Source organism: Notamacropus eugenii, chromosome X, assembly GCF_028372415.1.
Source record: "Notamacropus eugenii isolate mMacEug1 chromosome X, mMacEug1.pri_v2, whole genome shotgun sequence".
Classification (NCBI taxonomy): Eukaryota; Metazoa; Chordata; class Mammalia; order Diprotodontia; family Macropodidae; genus Notamacropus; species Notamacropus eugenii.
Genome location: NC_092879.1, coordinates 70249036 through 70263660, shown reverse-complemented (window position 1 = coordinate 70263660; position 14625 = coordinate 70249036). Strand labels below are relative to the sequence as shown.

The window sequence follows — 14625 nt, the reverse complement described above, 5'->3', positions numbered from 1 at the left end:
AAGAAAGCCAGACCTCGGTGTGGTGGGTTTCTGTGTTTTTTTGTGCCTCACTTTACCAGTCGGTGCCTCTCTCCATTTTTCCTTTGGCAGGAACAATAACAGAAACTGGGACAATTGCTGGCATAGCCAGTGCCCTTGCGATGGCACTCATTGGAGCAGTCTCCAGTTATATTTCTTATCAACAAAAGAAATTTTGCTTTAACATTCAACGTAAGTGATTAGAGATGATCCTCTCTTTCTACTGGAGTTCAGTCTGTACCCTTCTCTCTTCTTGACAACAATGAGTATGAAATGCTGTGAAAGATAGCAGTTGGTTGTTTTCCAGGGAGAATAGAGGGAATGGGACCAGACCACTAAGAAATTAAAAGCTGGTTTAGACCCAAGGAAGAACTTCTGGCTAAGTAACATAAACACTGAAAAGGTTGTAGATGGAGCCATTTACAGTAGGATAAATATCATCTTAGATGAGGTGAAATGTAGGCTTTCTTAAAGAGAAGGGGACTTGATGTGATGACCTCTGGAGGTCCCTTCCAGCTCTGAAAGTCGATGGTTCTGTGTACCAAAAAAGGCCTTTTGGGCCACAGTGATTGGTGGGAGGCAGTGGCCTTTCCCAGTACAGCAAACTGGGGAAACCGGGCATTGGGACAGAGGAGAAAGGCCTGAACTGGGCATGTGGCTCTGCCACAGACCCTGCCTTCCTTGTTTGGAGTAGAGTAGTGGAATACAATACCAGTCTATGCTAAGAGAAGTGCTGGTTCATTAAGCCCTGAGCTTTGGAAGAGAAAAAAAAATATCCTTTGCTGGTGCTGTTAGGAACTTGGGGAAAAGCCTGGAACTAGCTGGTTTGGAAGGTGCTACTGGAAAGACAGACATACCTCCTACCCCCACCCCCCAAGGGCTTCTGATGCCATGAATGCTGCCTTAGGAAAGACCCATCTTTGGGGCCACTATGCTGCTAAGGTCAGAGGGCTCAGACATACATGGAGAGCTTTCCCAGCGGCTCATGCAGCCAGCTTCTCTTCAAAGATTTGCAGTTGCTTTTTAGGGAAGGGAGTGGCATATAATGTTTGGAGAAGTAAGCCATGCAATTCTTTATTTTCTTCCTTAAAAAAAGCTCAAAATTTTAGCTTTTACATTTAGAGGTTGAGCTTACTTTATGGTCTTATATTTTCAGTGTGGGTGGGGAAGATGGCACTCTCAGTCTTTGGAGGGGGCTAGAGCACCCTAGTTTAACCTTATGTATACATGGAGGATTTGCTTCAAGAGAGCTTTGTCTGTCCTTGAGAATGTGGTTTTCTAAATGAAAAATTACCTCAGTTGTGAGGGACTATCATTCCTGCCCTCCTTCCTCAGCTGCCCCCACCCCCCCACCCCCCAATCCTGCTCTTAATCCTGACCTGGAGCTGAATTTCTCCAGCTTCTAGGTTAATCTCCAGGATGCTAGAAGAGCACACTAAATTAGCCGTGTCCTTTTGGACTTGGGCTTACACATCTGGTCACTGAGAGCGTGAAGGTGTGTGCCAGGTGTGTATGCTTGTACTTTGGCAAACACAACTGAGAGTTCATAAGTGGCAGTCTGGTATTGTTTTTCTTACTGAATGTACATGTTACATTGTTGAAGGCCAGAACTGAGAAGTCTAGGACTTGTTTCCATAGGGCCCTTGTGCAGAAGAATCTTTGCTAATCAGTCATACACAGCACTGTGCCATGGAAGGTGGAGCTTAGCAGAAATGGCACGAGAGGGTAGAGATAGACTCTTCTTTTGCTCTCCCGTAATGTTATTATTATTTAGTTTTAAGTGTAGTTGTTACCAGGCAAGCCGATGCCTGGCGTTGGGGATACAGAGACCAAAGTGAAACGGTTTCTGCTGTCAGAGAGCTTATGTTCTGTTGAGGCAGGAGATGACACGTATGTAAAGTAAATACAAAGTAATTTGAGAGGGAAGGCCCTAGCAACTGAGAAGAACTGGGAAAGCTTCATGGAAGCAAAGTCTTCAAAGAAACTGGTTTCTAAGAGAAAGATGTGAGGGTTGAATGGGGAACAGCTGGCACCCAACACACTGAGATGGGAAATGGAGTCTTGTGTGTGAGAAATACTAAGAAACCTGGTTTGCCTGGACTAGAACTTGTGTTAGAGGGAGTAATGTTTAACAGGGCCAGGAAGGTGTGTTGGGACCAGACTGTGAAGGATTTTAAGTATGATCCAAGACAACTGTGAAGGACTTAGGAGCAAAAGTGCTGTCCATCTCCAGAGAAACAACTGATTGATGCAGTCTGAATGCAGATCCAGGCACACTTTTTTCTTTACTTTCTTTTTGTTTTTTGTCTTGTGTTTTGTTTCACAACATGACAGAGTTTGTATTTGATCCTAAAACTAATAGAGCTACTCTAATTTATTGAGTATCAGAGGGCCATCAGACCTGTGTTTTAGAAAAATAATTTTGGCAGCTATAGAGGGTTAGATTGGAAAGGGGAAAAACTTGAAGCAGGGAGGATAATTAGAAGGGGATTGAATAAATGAAAGCTTAAAACATAGTCATTAAGCACCTACTGTGTACCAGGTACTGTGCTGAGTATAGAAGTCAGAAATAGAGAAGCCAGACAATTCGTGCTCTCAAGGAGCTCACACTGCAATTGGTGAAGAGTTCAGCTGCAGGTCAGATCAGAGGCTTGTTGGTCCTTAGGTTGAGGTGGCTATGGCTACAACCTCAATGGCCAAGATCTTTAGGGTACATCGACAGGTTAGAAAGCACTGCTCAGGGATCTAGATTGTGATGGGACAGATGGTCAGATCTAGAGCAGGGCTTCTTAAACTGTGGGTTGTGATCTCATATGGGATATGGTGGCAACGTGAGTGAACAGTGGCAGGACAGATTGGAAGGCCTGATAATTCTCTGTCTGTAGTTGGTGACTGACAGAATTTAACAGTTGGAAGGGACCTCAAAACAGGCATCTAGTCTAAGTCATGTACAGAGGCATCCTGATGAATGCCCTCCAGCTTTTGCTTCAAGAGCTCCAAGGACTGGACATACATCATCTTTTGTGCCCAGCCATTCCACTTTTGATTGCCTCTGATTGTTAGGAAGGTTTTCTTGACTTCTAGTCCAAATTTGCCAATTAGCAGGCTGTTGCCATAGTCTAGATATGAGGTCCTCTGCCTGAAGTAGGGGAGTAGCTGTGAGAGTAGAGGGAAGAGGACAGAGATTTTGAAGTAGAATTGACAATATTGGGCAACTGATTGGTATTCAGTTGGTTGTATAGGTTCTATTGTCTATTGAAAATCACTTTCATTGTGTCATAGCCACACTGCATGTACGCTCCCCCTGTTTAAGTGAAAATGCATTATTTCACAATCGTTTACTAAAATCACCGTGTTGACTTTAAAGATTGGCTCAGTAGGCAAAGCCAAGTCACACTTGTTCCAGTGAAGGCCCTGGTATATTTTTACAACTTTAAATGATATTCAGGCAAGGACCAGTAATAAGGTGAAAGGAGCTTTGATGAAAGATTCACAATAAGCCAAATCAACAAGCCTTTATTAATATGCACTTCTTGATGTACCGGACACTGTGCTAAGTTCTTGGGATACAAATTAGAAGTAGGAACTAAAACAGTCTCTGACCTGTCCTCAAGGAGCTTCTGTTTTATCTGGGGGAGACAACACATTAAAGGGGAGGGAGCAGAAGGAAGGGACATTGTAGAGAAATGTTGGAATGCAGCCTGGACAGGAATGATCATGATTAAGAGCGTGAATACTAGGAAGAGAGGTAAAGATGAATATGAATTTCAAGGAGACTTCATTTGAGCCATCAGAAAAGCATATTGGGAAATGGTGGGCCCTCAGCAGCCTGGGACATGAGTATTTGTTGAGAAGCATAAATTGTGTCACATTGTATTGTGGGCCTGCGTGAGGGGAATCTCGAGATACGAGTGTGAGGTTTGTTTCGGTCGCTGACGAAAAAGTGTCCTAACTGGATTGGAATGTGTGGACGGTCCCTCCAGCCTTCTGGCTCAGTGCAGAATCCTGTAGCTACAGCTTCCTGATAGTTTGCGGTGGTAGCGAGGCAAATGTAGATCAGGGGAACTTCCTGTGGTTGATTTATGCGCAGGTTCTACTTAGAGGCAACTAGGTGGTAGAGTGGATAGAACATGGGATTTGGAGCTAAGGAGTCCTGAGTTTAATTGCAGCCTCAGATATCTACTTGCTGTGCCTCAGTTTCCTCACCTATAAAATGAGGATAATTAATAGCACCTACTCCCAGGGTTGTTGTGAGCATCAACTAAAGTAATATTTGTAAAGTACTTAGCATAAGAAGAGATTTTGGTAAAATGTTATGCAGTCTTTAAAGCATTGTATAAGTATCAGCTGCTGCTGCTACTGCTGCTACTACTATTACTACCACCACCACCACCACCACTACTACCACTACTACCACCACTGCTACTACTTTTGAAAGCAAGATGTTTGCAAAGACAGAAGACCTTGAGCAAACTCCTTCCAGCTGTATTCATCACACAACCATTTAACACTAATTCTTCTCTTAGACTTTGGGACTGACTGGGAAGCTTTCATTATGTATCAACTTTTAATTCTGTTATCTCAGTGCCCCCTGACATTGGTTTCTTCCATTACCTTTCTTAGATTCCTAGAAAATCCAGAGAGGGCATGAGAGGGCCCCACCTCCAGCCAAAGTGCATGGAACTTGCTTGTCTGTAGTGTTACAGGGTCTGAAACTGTCCCCTGTTGTAAGAATTGCTTGCTCTGTTTCTTGGAAAGCTGAGGGGTCTCTGAAGAGCCTCTCTTTGCCTCAGTAGTTCAGCTTCAGCATTGCTTTCAGTATGAAGTGGCCTCTAGACACTGCACAAGCAGCAGTAGGATGTTGGGAATTTGAGGAACAGAAACCCAACAACTGGCTATCATGGGGAGGGTGGAAGTGGGTTGGTGACATGGTGTGAGATGGTGGCATGGCTCCCACTTTGGAGACTCTTGCTCTGGGTCTCTGCTTCTAGAACTCTTAAGCCTAGGTCTTGAATTTTCTAGATTCAGGTCTTTAGTTCTCTAGGTCTTAGACTTTAATAAACCTGGATGTAGTCTTTTTTTTGGGAGGGGGGGTCTTAAGTTATCCAGATCTGAGTTGAGGTATCTAGGCTTCTAAGACTGCAAGGCTAGGAATTTAGTTCTTTGATTTTGTGAGTTTCTTGAGTCTCTAAATCCCTGCGTTCCCTAAGTCTCTAAATTTTAGACTGTAAGACCTGGAAGAAACTTCAACCTAGGCTTAGTGCTTTAGACTTAGGTCTTACAGGTCTCTTTGTTATCTCTTTTATGAAATTCTCACTTTGCCTGTTTCTATATATTCTTTTAAAGTCTTGTTCAGTTTAAATAGCTATCTACACTCACGTTTTTTTCTCTGTATCTCTATTTCTCTCATTCTCTCTACACTCAGTTTTTATCACCACTTCAGCCAACAAGCGTTTATTAAGCATGTGCTTAGTATTTGATATAAAAAGAAAAGCAAAAATGGTCTCTACTTGAGAGACATGCATTTTTGCATGTTTCTTCCTGTGTGCATCATAGTCTCTCATCTTTATGCCTACATTTATCTCTACCACTTTTTAGACAGATCTATGTAATGTAATCTATGTCTCTATCTTTCAGCTCTCTATATCCAGCTCTCAATCTCTCTCCATTTTCATGTACTTCATATATTTCTATTTCTACATATATTTCTTGTCCAAACCTCTTTCCCTGAGGCAATGCCCCCCAGTTCCTGCCCTGGGATATTATACTTTTTGGGTTAAGCTTTTTAATTCTCTTTCCAAGTCTCTTCCATAGGTCTGATTTGTTTTCCAGTCCTTTCCTCTGTTGTTCCCATTTCACTTACGATTTTTTAATTCTTCCATCATTTCTTTTAGGAATTCTAGATGATCTTGTGGGGAAGCTGCCATCTTCTTTGAGGCTTTGGAGTTATTTATCTGCCTCTGGCTTTGTGGGGATTCCGAGTCCCTTAATAGCTCTTTATCTTTTTGTTTAATATTTCTTTCAGCAGTCTTGGGCAACTTGGTGTGGCTGTCCTTGCTTGTGAGCTCTTGGGGCTAAATATGATCCGGAACTCATTGGGAGATCCTTATATTGTTGTGGGTGAGAGGATGATGGCTGCAACGTGCTCTTGGCAATCTTTACACTGCTGGCTTGGGCAGCTGTGTAGGGGTTAAGTCTCAGATCAGCTCTGGATGTCCATCTGTTGCTGGACTAGTTTTGAGTACTAAGCCTGAGATCCTAGTGTACCCGTTTTATTTTTCCTTCCTGTAGCTTTTTTACAATTTCATTATTTTTGTTTGTGCAAAAGCTTTTCAATTCTGTGTAATTGGAATTATCTAATTTATTTTTTTATCACGTCCTCTATCCTTTATTTTGTTAAGAACTTACTCTCCACTCACAATGAAAGCATCTGACCTTTTCTGCTTCTGATTTTTTTATGATGTAATCTTAATAGCCATTTTCTGTTCATTGTGGTATATGGTGTAGGGTGTTGGTTTAAACCTAATTTCTGTCAGACTGCTTTGTTTTTTTTTCCAGCATTTCCTATCAGAAAAGGAGTTCTTTACCAGATATGTTATGTTTTTAGAATTTTTCGAGTTTAGTTATTCATGACTTTTCCTTGTCAACTCAGTTTCATTGATCTACTTGTTTTCTAATCTGTCCCAAATAATTTTAGAGAAATAGTTTTAAAGATACATATAGAGAAATATTGAAAGATAAAGATTGGGTGATAGCTATCTATCTGAAAGACTTTAGAGAAATATAGGTATATAGAGAGTGACCAAGAGAGGGGTAGGTAGGTAGACATAGAGACAGGGAGGAGGAGAGAGATAGGGAGGAGAGGAGAGTTAGGGTTTTCTTAGGTTGTCCTTATATGAGAAATATCTTCCCTATCTCTCCTTTTCCTCCCCTCTCCCTCCCTCCCTCCTATCTCTCCCCAAGTCATTTCACCTGTCTCAGCCTCAGTTTCTTCTATAGATTGGGGACAGTAATCACACTTACCTCACAGAGTTGTTGTGAGGATCAAATGAAATAAAGTAAAACACAGAAAATGTTTTGTGCATCCTAAGCTGCTGTATAAATGCTGTTCTTAAGTTGGGCAGAGGTATCAGCCCAGCCCTCAACATTCCTGTGCGTAGCCCAAATCAGATTTAAAATAGAATTAGAAAATATGTAACAAAATGAATAAAAATACACTAAAACAGAGAAAATACACTAAAACACTCCATTTTAAAACTAAGCCAATATGTGGCCCACAGAGATCCTTATGTGTGGATGAATGGCCCCCATTTCTTTCTGAGCTCCTCTGCTCTCCAGCCTTTTCCCTGTCTATATCTCTCTGCTCCTACCACAGCCCTCTTCATCTCTGGGTGCTGGCCTGGTGGGACGCTGGGGTGGGAGACAAGAAGGAAGACATGTTTCAAGTTGTTCAACTGAACAACAACAAAAATGAACTCCATATTATGTTTTTTATGCGTTAAAAGCCATTATTCTATGAAGTGGTCCGTGGGCTTCACCAGTCTGACTGGCCAAGCGGTCCGTGATACAGCAAAGGTTCAGAACCCCTACCCAAATGTGTTCACCAGTGACATGGAAGATGTGTGGCCCAGAGATCAAACTGAAGGATTCTGGGAAGGAAGCACTTGCCAGCCAGGATTTAGGCTATATGGTCTGATAACACAAACTGTATTGAAACTTGTTGTTCTCATTTATTTTTAATAACAGAAATACAATTTTCTCTTATATCCTGCTCCCCCCTTACTGAAGGAAAACAAACAAAAACCCTTACAATACAAACACATTTCAAGTAAAATAGATTATTACCACATTGTTCAAAAATATGTCTCATTCTCCCCCAAGTCTACCATCACTTTATCTCAGGAGGTAAGTAGCATGCTTCATTATCACTCCTGGAATTGTGATTGGCCATTGCCTTGATCAGAGTTCTTAAATCTTTCCAATGAGTGTTATAGTGTAACTTGTATATATATAATTTGTTCTATATGTATGTATATCTTGTTCTGCTCCCTTTGGCCTTTTATCATTTCTTATAGCACAAAAGATTTCCATTACATTCCTGTACCATAACTTACTCAGCCCTTCTGTAACTGGCCTTTAGTTTCCTGTTCTTTGCTACTACAAAAAGATGTGCTATTTTTATGAATGCCCCGTTTTCTGACATTGTGGCCAAAGTTCATACTACTTTTCAGTAGGCTAGCTACAGTGCATCAATGGCTGTGTTCCAGTGAGTCTATGAGACAGAATGTTTTAATTTTCTTTTTGCTTGCCATCAGATTTTTCCTTCATAATTTGGCCTTAAAGGTCTTGGAGTACTGAGTGCTAATGTCTGATGTTGTAGACGACCTTTCTATACTTATGATTGTTCTTTTGGGCCATTTGGACTTTGGAAATAGTGTGGTGACTTTAGATCCTCACTCAGCTCTACTTGGCAATTTCTCACATTTAGCTTAAGGATAACTCACACATTCAGTAATCCTGGGGGGTAGATGGTAGTAAGATCCTGACAACCACCTTGCAAGAAGCTATATTATCTAAGGATGGGGGGAGGGAGGGAACAGATGAACTTAAAAAAATTTAAAGTAACAACTTCAAAGAAAATTATTGACTCTTCAACGTGCAAGCAACCTCTCTCCCCACACTATGCTTAATCTAAGTGTTTATTCCTGCAATCTCACATGGTAGCTTTGTCCATTTATTAAAGACTTGCTATGTGCCAGGCACTGCATAGAAAGCGAAAGCAAAGTCTCTGATGTCAAGGAGCTGCACTAGGACTTTGGAAATGCACTGGATAAGGAGATCCAACAGGTATCCAAAGTGAACATGAGGTACACACAATGATAATTTCTTGAACCACGGGCTTAGATCACAGCAGCCAAAGAAATGCCTGGCTGCCCAGGAAAGAGGAACACACAGAAACAGCCAAGTCATGACACGTAGTCAGTGACTTCCTTGGGAACTCAAGTCTGTTTTGCTGATTGTGGTCTTAAGTTTTTGTTCTAGGCTTGTAAGCTTTATGCCTTATCCCCCGATGCTGCAGAGGGTGAAGGTAAAGATGGTGCTTTGGCTCTTGATTTCCTTTCTCCTGCTTAATCACCGCTCCTCCCTCTCCCACCATTGCCTCAAATCACAATTTCTTCTGTTGCAACCACCTTCTTCCTGTGCCTTTTTTTTTTTTTATCCATTGTCCTTTGAAAAGCATTTGATGTTTGACAGAAAGGAACATCTCCTTGGAACAATGCGTGCTTGGGTTGAGACAAGGAGAGATCACTATGGGGAAGAGATTTCCATGTCTTTCCAGGTAAGGGCTGATGGAGGCAGGCAGTACCTGACTTGCGTGTCAGAAGACATTACCAGTGCCTCTTTAGAGAAGACAGCAAGCACCACTGCCTTCCTCCCTAGGCACTGGGAAGATCGTTGGAACTACTATTCCAACTCAATTGAGGAGAGAGAGGGAACAGCTTAATCTTTTGTCCAAGGGGATGGCCTAGTCACCGTGGAAAGTGTGATGAGCCTGTTTGCTTCTTCCCTTCAGCAACTTGGGGTATCAGAAAGAGCTGGTCTAAATCTGCCACACTTCAGAAGTAACTAGCTCACCAAATACATCCTTGTTTACTACCTGGACTAGGCCCATATTGCACTGAATTTTTCTTCTTTCTTGTGCTCCCATGAGGTATGGGAAGGTTAATAAACTCTCCAGTGGAGTTTTAACTGAAGGCTGGTTCCCATAAATTAGATCTCATTTTCATTTCCATGTGTTGGAAAGGGGCACTTGATAAGAATTAGGGGCTTTTTGAAAGGATGCTAGAGAAAGAATGTATTTTAGTAGGAATTTTCCTGCAGACTAAGATGATAAGGTCACTACCATCTCCCATCAGCAGCCTAAAAAAGTCCAATATCAGTGCACTGGTTACACTACTTAGTACTATCTTTTTCTCCCTGCCTTTATTTTTTCTTCTTTTAACTTTTTTCCTCCCTTTTTCTTTTTTTGGTTTGGCCCGGCCCCTATATTTGTTAATTTACAGGATTTTGGTTTCCCAGGGTACCTGTAGATAAGATATGGCCTCTTCCTTTCAGTGCTGCTTTCATTTCTTAGAAACTTTTTGGAGTGAGTCTTCCTCTACAATGTAGGCTGATTCATCCCTCTTCTCTGGCCCAGCATCCCAGACACCATGTTCAGAGGACAAAAAAGGCAAGAAGTACAGGTTTCCACATGGGTCACTGGGGATGTGGTCTGAAGAAGGCCTAGATTTGGGGCAGCACTTCCTGATGCTGACAAGCAAAGATGGGGATATGAGGGCAGCTCTTTATCACCGATAGCCTTTACCTGTATGATTTGTCACCGTTTCCCAACGAACCCCAGCCATGACTCCCTCACATTACCATTTGGCTTACCTTACTTCAGCTATGTGCCAAGCATGGAAATGAAGTATCAAACTGCCTGAAACAGATTGCAGCCTAGCTCCTGTCATTTGGAATGTCTCTTTCTTTGAAATAGGATACCTTTAAGAATCCTATTTCGATGAATAATCTATTTTGGGGCATTCAGCATTGACTGTTAAACTTTTGTTGTCTTCGTGTATCTGAAGGTTTTGAAGAAGCTGTGGTTTTTTTAATAGTATGGTCAGTAGTTTTTCATAGTTTGCTCTTTCTGTTACTAATACTCCTTTCTTCTACTTCTTAGAGGGTGTCAATACAGACTATGTCAAAGGACAAACCCTGGAAGGTGTGACCACTGAGGAACCGCAAGGTGAGTGTTCATTCTAAACGTTGCCTAAGCTTTGGAAAACTCCAGTGTTGAGAGATGTTTGCTTAGTTGGTTAGAGTAATCTACAAACTTTTTTGATTGGCTATCCCATCTGTAAATAAAGAAAAATTGAGTATGCACCGCTAATATATGTTAAATTTGTTTGGATTAAAATTACATACATGTACTAATAATTATGAGAATCTCATTTTGGGGGGATAGATCAGAAAATACTTTGCTTCACTAAAAATTCTAATTCAGTTTATATATAGAAATATAGTATTCTCAACCAAAAACATCCACAATAGAATATGAATAATTCTAAGTTTAGTTTATGTCATCCCTTGGTGTTATTGGCTGTATGTAGAAGAAAAGATTGAGTAGAGATATCACTTATTTCTTTCTCTGACAAAAATGACATTATTGGCCTTCTTTAAGTTAGGCCTCTAACCTAACTACTTCTCTTTTCTGGTCTTTTCCCAGTTAAATATTCAGCTTTGCAAACCCAATCTGCAGAGAAATCTTCCCAAGAAACTCCAAAGATCTAAGTCCACAGAACATATACACATTTCAGATGCTTGTAATTTTGCTTATTTAATTTGGATTGAAAGCTGTTCTCCAGCTCTATGGACTAACTGGCTTCTTATTGGCATAAGCTTTTTTTGGGTGGGGAGGATTTGATTATTTATGTTGAGCTGAAAAAACTACTGTAAAAGTGATTGGGGTCACAAAAGTGCAGTTTGCTCAGATCTGCTGTGAGATAATTGGCCCAGCCTCTCCTGGAATAGATACATCTAAAATGAAAGTGATGAAAACCAGGCCAAGATTTGTTCTAGCTCCCAGGGCCCACTGGCTCCCTTGTACTCAGAGACAGCAATCCTCTCCAGGAAGTCCAAGCCTATACTTCTCTAGTGCAGTTGGAACATTGAAATAAGGTAAGGAACTTAGGTAGCCAGGGCTGACACAGCAATAGAACAAAGCAAAAAACAAAAACTGAGCTTGAGAAAGGGATGCACGTCAGTACTGAGGTCACTGAGTGAGAAAAATCCTAGGAGTAGATAGGAACCTGAGCACACCCCCCAAACTAGAGGGGGTGGTCTTAAGCATGTGCAACCTGACCTCTCTTCAGCTTTCTCAGTGGGAAATGGTGTTTTTTTTTTTACTGTACTATCCTAGAAAAATCAGTTATAGAAAAGTATCTGTAGCATTATTTATTTACTTAGTTATATCTTGTGGCAAGAGCTTGTGATAAAGATAACAATACTTCTGGTTAGTTCATTGGGAACGTTCTTATGTCTGTAAAAGAATGTGACTAAAAAAATACCTGGGGCAACAGACAGACAATGTGGCCTAGTGGATAGAGAAAGCACCATGGTTTGATGCCCTCCCAATTTGTTTTCTCTTCAGAAAGAAAAACTACTCTTTTTTTTTTTTTTTTTTTTTTACACGGCAAGAGGGGATTATTGTTTTAATTCAGAGAACATTAAGTAGCAGAAATGGCTTTCTTGGCCATCACTGAATGCATTAGTGTAACACTGTAGTTAAAAAAATCAGTCCTAGGCCCTGAACACATGTCCAAGGGGCAGGATGCAAAAATCTGTCAAAGAAATTTGGTGCTCTCATTGGCTCCAGGCCAATTGGGGTTCGTCCCCACTGGACCTCTCTATGACTTGGGGTAAGGGTCAATATTTCAGTTTCCTTCTCTACACTGTGAGAGATTTGAAACAATCACTGAGGGTTCCTTGCCACTCCAGATCTGAGACCTATGCTGAATAGGAAGAAAGCTTCAAATGGAACCATCAGGAGCTATTTTAGAAGATTAAAAAAAAAACAAAACATTTCATAGGGCAAATAGAATTCATTCTATTTGCATCAAACTTCTCAACAGCATTCTAGCCGTGCTTACCTGGATTGGCATATTCACAGTTCCCATAGAAGTCGTAACCACTCTGCGTTGCTGTAAATATTTTTAAATTAGTCTAACCACAATACTCTCATATAAGAAATGTCTTGTGAAACTTTTTGGAAGTACTTTCTTAGCTTTAAAGCTGTGTTAAAGGATACGGTATTAATAAACGTAAGAAATAAGCTATGAAGTTGTTTGCTTCAAAGTAGCCTTTTTCAGTGTGTTCTCTCATCCGTACATCCCCCTGCCCCCACGTTACTACTCCCCCTCAAGGCCTTTTTAATAGGTAAAGAGAGTTATGCCATCCTTTCCAGGTAGAGTTGGATTAATGTTGGCATCTATATCTCTTTCTGTCTTTCATGGACCATGATGGCAGTGGCACCCAAAACCCTAATAAGGAAAGAATTTTCAAAATACAAATTTAGTCAGAAAATAGAGAAGGCTTGGGTCCAAATCACAAATTGCAGCAGAAAACAGTCTCAACTTGATGACAACTACAATACTATACGGGGAAACAACTTAGGGATGGTTAGAACAGGCCAAGGGAGAGATGGCAATTGCACATGAGAACAGAAGAGCACGGAAGCCACACAGCTGACAATTTGTCAACCAATGGTAAGTGAAGGTGAAGTCAAAGATGGCCAAGATAATGAGCCTGGGGTGAAGGATAGCGATGCCCTTAATAGGGAAAGTAAACCAACAAGCAGCTGATGTGTGACTGAAGTTCAAGAGAAAGATGAAAGCTACATAGTGGTGCTGAAATGATCCTTGAGCCCTAGGAAACACCCAGATTTAGATGGAAAAGGATGTTGCAACCAAGGAATTATATAGAGTAAGAGAGTGAAAATACGATAGGACATAAATGAACCTCGAAAGAAAAAGAGGATTAACAAGACAATTCTATCCATCTATTCCATCGGACATAATAGTTTACCCAAATAACGAGGAGTGGTTTGAAAAAATGAATAGAATATAGGAGGAAAATATCTCCATAGCAGGAGAGGCACTGAAAAAGATTGGAAAACTAAACAGGTAAATTTAAAACAAAATGCTATGGAAGGAATAGGGCAGAAGAGTGTGGAAGAACACAAATTTACGTGAAAAGAGCTAGTCTAGAGACAGAAGTAATCTCATGTCTTCCAGAAAAAAGTACCGAAAACGTGGCATCACAGGAACCGAGTACCAGTCTCGCACTGCACACACATTGGTGTATGACTCTAGGCAAGTCCCCTAACCTCCGCTGCACATATTTCCTCATGTGGAAAAAAAGACACCTCTATCTTCCAGGTTCATGATCCAACAAATAGCCACAATATCACCTCCAGGGAATAGTAAAAGAAAATTATCCTGAAGTATTGGGTGGGGGGAGTGGGGAGGAGGAGTTTAGAAAAGGCAAATACTATTTATTAACTCTTGAAAGCCCAAGTTAAAATTGTGAAGATCAGTGTTTAAGTTTCAGAATTTCAGGGTCACAATACAATTTTGAGTAGCAGTCTTTAGCAAACAAGGAAACTCAATTCAAAAAGCCTAGTACTACTCTCATCTTTGAGAAATAAAAAAGTAGAGACTAGAGGATGACATTCTGAAGACTGAGATTAGATAACGCCTCCAAAGAAAATATTCTACAAAGCTATGAGTTAAATCATCAGTTTAAGAAGATAGACTTTCAACAAAAAGGCATTTGAGACAGTCCTCCAAAAAAAACCAACTAAAAATCCAAAAACAAACCCCAATCACATACACACAAACAGGTGAGCATCTTGTTAACAATGAAATCAACTCAAGATGTCCAACAGTAGAAAAAGATCCAGGAGAGAGGGAGAAAGAATCTAATATTCCATAGTTTAAAACGCATTTTCTCGCATTGAATCATTGGGTGGATGGGTGGGATTTTAGAGAATAACAGAGGGCCAGC

The 14625-nt window shown here is 40.9% G+C and overlaps 1 protein-coding gene across 3 annotated transcripts in view; it reads left to right on the top strand.

Annotated features, from left to right (window-relative positions):
* Positions 1 to 12897, top strand: part of CD99L2 (CD99 molecule like 2) — a 123673-nt gene extending 110776 nt beyond the window's left edge. For 2 of the 3 annotated variants that reach the window (XM_072627091.1, XM_072627090.1), the window contains 2 exons: positions 10742 to 10807; positions 11288 to 12897. In XM_072627091.1, coding sequence (XP_072483192.1) covers positions 10742 to 10807; positions 11288 to 11352 — 131 coding nt within the window. In that variant the 3' untranslated portion in view covers positions 11353 to 12897. Of the gene's footprint in view, positions 1 to 90; positions 211 to 10741; positions 10808 to 11287 lie in introns of all 3 variants that reach the window. The other variant, XM_072627089.1, reaches the window with a different exon arrangement.
* The last annotated feature ends 1728 nt before the right edge of the window (positions 12898 to 14625 follow it).